Source organism: Culex quinquefasciatus, chromosome 3 (genome assembly GCF_015732765.1).
Source record: "Culex quinquefasciatus strain JHB chromosome 3, VPISU_Cqui_1.0_pri_paternal, whole genome shotgun sequence".
Classification (NCBI taxonomy): Eukaryota; Metazoa; Arthropoda; class Insecta; order Diptera; family Culicidae; genus Culex; species Culex quinquefasciatus.
The window spans coordinates 157,430,282-157,436,281 of record NC_051863.1 but is presented as its reverse complement, the minus strand read 5'-3'; the positions used below and the strand labels follow the sequence as shown (position 1 = coordinate 157,436,281).

The 6,000-nt window shown below is 42.4% G+C and overlaps 1 protein-coding gene across 1 annotated transcript; it reads right to left on the bottom strand.

The window, feature by feature from the left end:
* Positions 1-834: 834 nt before the first annotated feature.
* Positions 835-2,519, bottom strand: LOC6036257 (pleiotropic regulator 1). Its single transcript, XM_001846273.2, has 3 exons — positions 2,280-2,519; positions 2,075-2,205; positions 835-2,024 (listed from the first exon to the last, which is right to left on the bottom strand). Exons 1-3 carry the CDS (start codon positions 2,390-2,392, stop codon positions 898-900), a joined length of 1,371 nt encoding a protein of 456 aa, XP_001846325.1. The 5' UTR covers positions 2,393-2,519; the 3' UTR covers positions 835-897.
* Positions 2,520-6,000: the final 3,481 nt, after the last annotated feature.

Genomic DNA, 6,000 nt, shown 5'->3' with positions numbered 1-6,000 from the left:
CAAATCGATCAAAAAATTCCTTCAAAAAATACAGATTTTTGAATTTTCATACATCATTTTTGTATGGACAGTTGCCAAATTTGTATGGAAAATTTTATGGACAAACTAATGATGCAAAATGGCTTCTTTGGGCATACCGAAGGCACCAAAAAAGTTTCAGTCGGATTAAAAAATACAAAAAAAAATCGAATGACCGAAATCCTAGAGAACTGCTCAATTAAAAAACCCACCATGTTACACATTTTTAGAAAGATATTAAAAAGACCATTCCAACGAGTTTAGAAGATTGAAGATCTGACACCACTATCAAGAGTTATGAGCACTTAAGTGCTATTAATGCACTTTTTGGAGGCCGGATCTCAGATATTTTTCAGAAAACGTTGTCCGGATCTATCGTGTGACCTGTCGTTGAATAGGCAATCAAACGACCCTCTCAACGAGTTCAAAAGATGGAGATCTGACAACCCTATCAAGTTATGAGGATGAAAAGCAAAGCAATCCACTTTAACGACCCCCGGGTCTTTTGTGGGCTCTGTTGCAAGTTTCTACTCATTTCTAGGCGTCCGAAGGTTATGTGTGGTGAACCTCTTTTACGCTAATGGACCGACGTTTTACTTCCCCATCCGATAGAAGGCGAATCATCCGATAGAATTATGAAGATCTGAATCCCAAATTTTTTTTTCTAATCTAATGGTATGAATAATGAATCAAATTGATAGAACACTGAAGGTCCGCCCTTTTGTGTCTATTTTGGATAGCACTACCTAGCAAATCAACGTTTTTAAACTATAAAATCAAGATTATTTTTTTCGAATTTACAAATAAAAACAAAAATTGCATGAATACAGTCAAATATATTTCGAAAAAAAAGCCCCACAAATTCGGTCCACCCCGCGCTCAATACTTCCTCCGCTTCAGAATCTCCGGCCGCCAGTTGACCGGATGCGACTCCTCCGAGGCTTCGTCGTCTTCCTTGTAGATCTTGATCGTCTTGTCCGCCTCGGTCGTGATGAGTCGCGATCCGGACACGTCGAACGTCATCGAAAAGATGCCCGCCTCGCTGTCCATCGAGCCGGGCTGGACGGCGGCCTGGAATCGCTGGAAGTTGTACCCGGTGCGCCAGTCCCAGAAGAACATGGTCCCGTTGTCGCCTCCGGACACGAGCACACCCTCCGGGTTGACGGCCATCGCGTTAACGATCGCATTGTGGCCGTTCAGGTTCTGGATGAAGTTGCCCTCGGGGCAGCGCCACTGCTTGATGTTGTCCGGCGAGGCCGACGCGAACATGTACAGCGACGGATGGAGCACAATGCTGCGGACGCTCTTTTTGTGATTGGTCAGCGTGCCCATGCTTTTACCGGCGGCCAGGTCCCACAGGCGAACCGTCGAGTCGTGGCTTCCGGTGATGACCTGCGGGTTGGCGGCCTGGCAGACCACGCTGGCCACCGTGTTGGTGTGTCCTCCCAGGGTGTGAATGTTGGCCTTGGTGCGCATGTCCCAGACGCGAGCGGTGGAGTCACGACCCGCCGTCACGAGGACATCGATCGTGGGGTGCAGGGACATCGTGTAGACCGCCGACAAGTGGCCGTGATAATGCCGAATGACCTTGTTGTACTCCAGATCCCAGCACTTGACCTGTCGATCCTCGCCGCAGCTGAACAGGTACGGATGCCGGGGACTCACGCACAGCCCACGAACCGTGCTGACGTGACCCGTCAGGGACAGCTTCAACTTGCCGCTTGCCAGGTCCCAAATCTTAATGACCCGATCGGCGGCTCCCGTGGCAAACCACTCGTTGCCCGGTTCCACCGCCACGCAGCGAACCCAACCCAAGTGACCGGAAATGACGCGATACAACTTCCACGGGGCGTGCCACTTGGGCTTGGGAATTGTCGGAGCCTTCTTCGGCAGGATTTGAACCGTGTTGGAGGTTGAGTTTTGTGAACCCGCAGAACTCGTTGGTAGAAGTGCCGTCTGGGTGTTGATTGCGTGATCCGATTCTCCACCGGCGGTGATTGCTAAAACTAAAGAGAGGAATCAAAAAATCGTCTTTCAGGAGATCCCACAAACGTACCACTGTCCTGCACAGGATGTTCCGGTCGGCCACTGTCGCCCCGTAAGGCCGCCAAATGTTTGGCCTTCGCGGTCCGGTCAAACACCAGCCCGTACGTGTCGCGTGCCTTAATGTTGAACTTCATCTTTTCCCTAAATAAAACAAACAATCAAAATTACTTCAATATTTCGAAACTCTAGTTCCCCAAAAAAAAAAAAAATCTCACAGCGATTCGTCAATCTCCGGCATCAGCGACTGGTTCGCGACGAAGAAATCGTGGGTTCGCTTGAGCGAACGGAACACCAGCGTGTGCACCGAGTGCCGTTGGACCTCCTCCATCGCGGGGTTGCACTTAAATTAGCACGATTTAGTTAAACTTTAAGCGGAATTAAATATTGCGGAAAAAAACTGAAAGCCGCGTTTTGGAATCGTTTATGTGTTTGCGGGGCGCACCGCGAGCAACAACAAAAATCGAGCCAAACATTTCATTAGGGCACAAAACCAAAAAGTAAACATTCGGGATTATTCCACTATTCCACTCCATAGTACACTCCCTACATGCCCTCCAAGAATCAGATTGATAGCAAACAATTTCCTATTGAAAAAATCAAAAAAACAAAAGGGCACATAACAATGTTCACCTCGATGTTCACTCCAAACCAGAAAAAAAGTTCAATTGTGCCCTTTTCTTTTTCGTTAGTTTTTCGTGGTTAAGGAACTTTCTATGTTATAAAGTGAACTTTTCATTCATTCTTAACACTAATTCTCTTCAAAACAAAGTTTGGTTAACGTTTCACCAAGGGTTTCTGCAGAAAAAAAACTTCGTCGAAATACAATATTGAATACGGCCCGGGGCTGCTGTTCAGTACACTTTTGAAGAATTTTAATGTTTCACATACCTTATCTGCTCCATTCGATCATAAAACTTCACCAATTATCAAAATTTCCACTGAATTCCTCATTATTTCTAACTAAACAAAAGGGCCCATAAACATCATTCAAAACAACAATCCGGTGACAGCGCTTTAGTGCCCTTTTAGTTCTCTTCGAAATTGCATTTAGAAAGGGCCCATTATGAACAGCAGTTGGAAAGCTAAAAGGGCCTAATAACGAGATTTTTAAAATTATGAGTTTTATTGCGAAAATCAACATAAATTAAGAAGCAGTAAAGCAGAGTTGAGGATAATGGTGTGTTTTATCGAATCATCAGTAAAAATACCATCAGTCATGCTTATTTTTTAAATAGGAATTGAAACAAGTTGTCCATTTTTTGCAAGCGATTTTCTCGAATCGCGGTTTTTGCTTTTGTGCCCTAATGAAATGTTTGGCTCGAAATGATGCGCGATTGGAGAGAAACGTCAAATGAGTCCGACATTACAGTGGTGCCAGATTTGTCAGCTGACAACGCTGACAATCATAAAAAGTTATAAAAGGATATCAGATCTCTCAAGCAAAACAATGTAAATGGACCAAAGCCGAAGTGTAAACAAAGAGTCTACTCTGCTCACGTCATTGGATGTTTACATTAGAGACGAGCAGGACAGACTCTTTGTTTACACTACGGCTTTGGCCCATTTACATTGTTTTGCTTGATCTGATTTTTAAATAATTTCAAGAGCATATTTAAAAATATCATTACCTAAATTAAGTTAAAGTCATGTTAAAAAAATAAACAACAACCTCGACAACAACATTACAAAAAACGTTACTTAATCTACCTTTAGGTGGTTGGCGCCTTCCTCACATTTAAAGGATGCTATCCAAAATGCAAAAAGTGCGTAAATAACACTTAAGTGCTTATAACTTTTGATAGGGTTGTCAGATCTTCAATGTTTTGAACGCGTTAGATGTCTTTTGAATATCCTTCCTCCTAGGTCGCATGAGCGATCCGGACAACGTTTCTATCAAAATATCTGAGATCCGGCCTCCAAAAAGTGCATAACTAACTCTGAAGTGCTTATAGCTTTGATAGGGTTGTCAGATCTTCAATGTTTTGGACGCATTGGAAAGCTCTTTTGAATACCTATCCAGCAATAGGTCGCATGAGAGTTCCGGACAACGTTTTCATCAACATATCTGAGATGCGGCCTCCAAAAAGCGTACAAATAACACTTAAGTGCTTATAACTTTTGATAGGGTTGTCAGATCTTTAATGTCTTGGACGCGTTGGAAAGGTCTTGTAAATAGCTTTCTAAAAATGTATAGCATGACGGGTTTTCTTACAAAAACCACTCTTTTTATAATATTCCGGACTTTTGTTAAACTCGTTTTTTTAGCATAGCTTTTGAAGTACTTAACTTAACTTTATCATTTTTAATAGCGACTTATGGGACCCCAAGACGGATCGAATGACCAAAACGGACAAAATCGGTTCAGCCAATGCCGAGATAATCGAGTGACAATTTTTTGATCAACATCCCACCACACACACAGATATTTGCTCAGAATTTGATTCTGAGTCGATAGGTACACTGAGCAAAACTTACACAGCTCAACGAAGTGTTCTACACATGATCTGGCCCTGCTGTAGAGAGCACTCAAATATCAATCGCAAAACACTTGAAATTTCGGTGATTGGCCAGGAAATAATGTCAATAGCCAAACACTTGAACTTTAAATGGGGTTGAAAAATAAAAGTACGTACAAGCGATATACAGGTTCTCGCTTGCTAGTCGTGCACACTACCACTGCGCCGGCTGGCCAGTTGAAGACGGGTGAGTTTTTTGCGCTATTCGTCCTATCCTAGCTTCTAGCCTTCGATGAAAGTCGCTCTAAAAGCAATCAGTGAAACACATTAAATTCATGTGGACTTCACGTTGACTTTGAATAGTGCCTGTTTTGGGTTGATCTTAAGATCAATTTCAAGTGTTTTGTTCTTCACTTTGAATAGTTAAAGGTAGTGGGACAAATTCATGAGCAAAACACTTGAAAAGCTTGTTCCAGTTAAATCTATGATGTGGCTTTATTCAATCATTCAAGTGTTTGGGCACTTGAATAAAAACGTGTGGCGTATTTTCGGTGTATACATGAAGGTGGGTCTAGGAGGTCTAATTGAGAAGTTCATTTTTCGAGTGATTTTATAGCCTTTCCTCAGTAATCCCGGACACGAGAATTTCTAGCAGAATTAGTTCTGCTAGAATCCTGCTAGAATGCCCAGTCACGAAATATTCTAGCAGAGCTGATTATGCCAGAATCCTGCTAGAACGGTGGAACATTTCTGCTAGAATGCTGTAAGAATATCCAGCTCTGTGAGAACTCTGCTAGAATCCTGCTAGAACGTCGTGACTGGGTGATTCTAGCAGGCCAGCCAGAATTCAGTAAGAATTTTACTAGAATCTTCTGACAGAGCGAATCTGTCAGAATTCATTTAGAATTCTGTCGGAATGTTCTAGCAGAAAAAAAAATTCGCCTTCCCGGTTGTGGCGAACTCGATTGCTGCCAAATCCGCGTTTTTGTCGACGATCTTTCTTTCTTTCGTAGACTTTGCTAGAGAAGGACGTTCTCATAATTATTGTAAGTTGTTAAAAATATGATTTCCAAAGCAATTCATCTTCAAATAATTTTATTCCAGCAGGAATCAGATCGCAGGAGTGCTTCCGCCTACAGAGTGATGGACCGACTCGCAACACCAGCTCGGAGATCAACGAATCTATACTTCGTTCCTTGCCAGTTTCGCGAAGGAAAAATTACTGTTCCAAGATGATTGTAGAAATTCCTGGCGCAGAATTAGTTTGCTGGAGACCAAATTGGATGACTCACGAAAAAAAATCTGAAGTAAGAAGAGTGTAAATAAATGTAATGTAAACTAAAGTGATTGAATCAAATAAAGTTTATAAAAATTGTGTTATGTTTTGCTAACTGGAGTATTACAAAAATATGTCTCATTTATTACGTAGAATTTTCTGATTTAATTCTGTTCTTACCAAATTCTAGCAGGATTCTAGCAG

Coding starts and splice junctions, on each gene's coding strand:
- LOC6036257 (XM_001846273.2), bottom strand. CDS start 2,392: ATGGAGGAGGTCCAACGGCACTCGGTGCACACGCTGGTGTTCCGTTCG. Junction 2,206..2,279: donor CCGGAGATTGACGAATCGCT/GTGAGATTTTTT, acceptor TGTTTTATTTAG/GGAAAAGATGAAGTTCAACA. Junction 2,025..2,074: donor ACATCCTGTGCAGGACAGTG/GTACGTTTGTGG, acceptor TCCTCTCTTTAG/TTTTAGCAATCACCGCCGGT.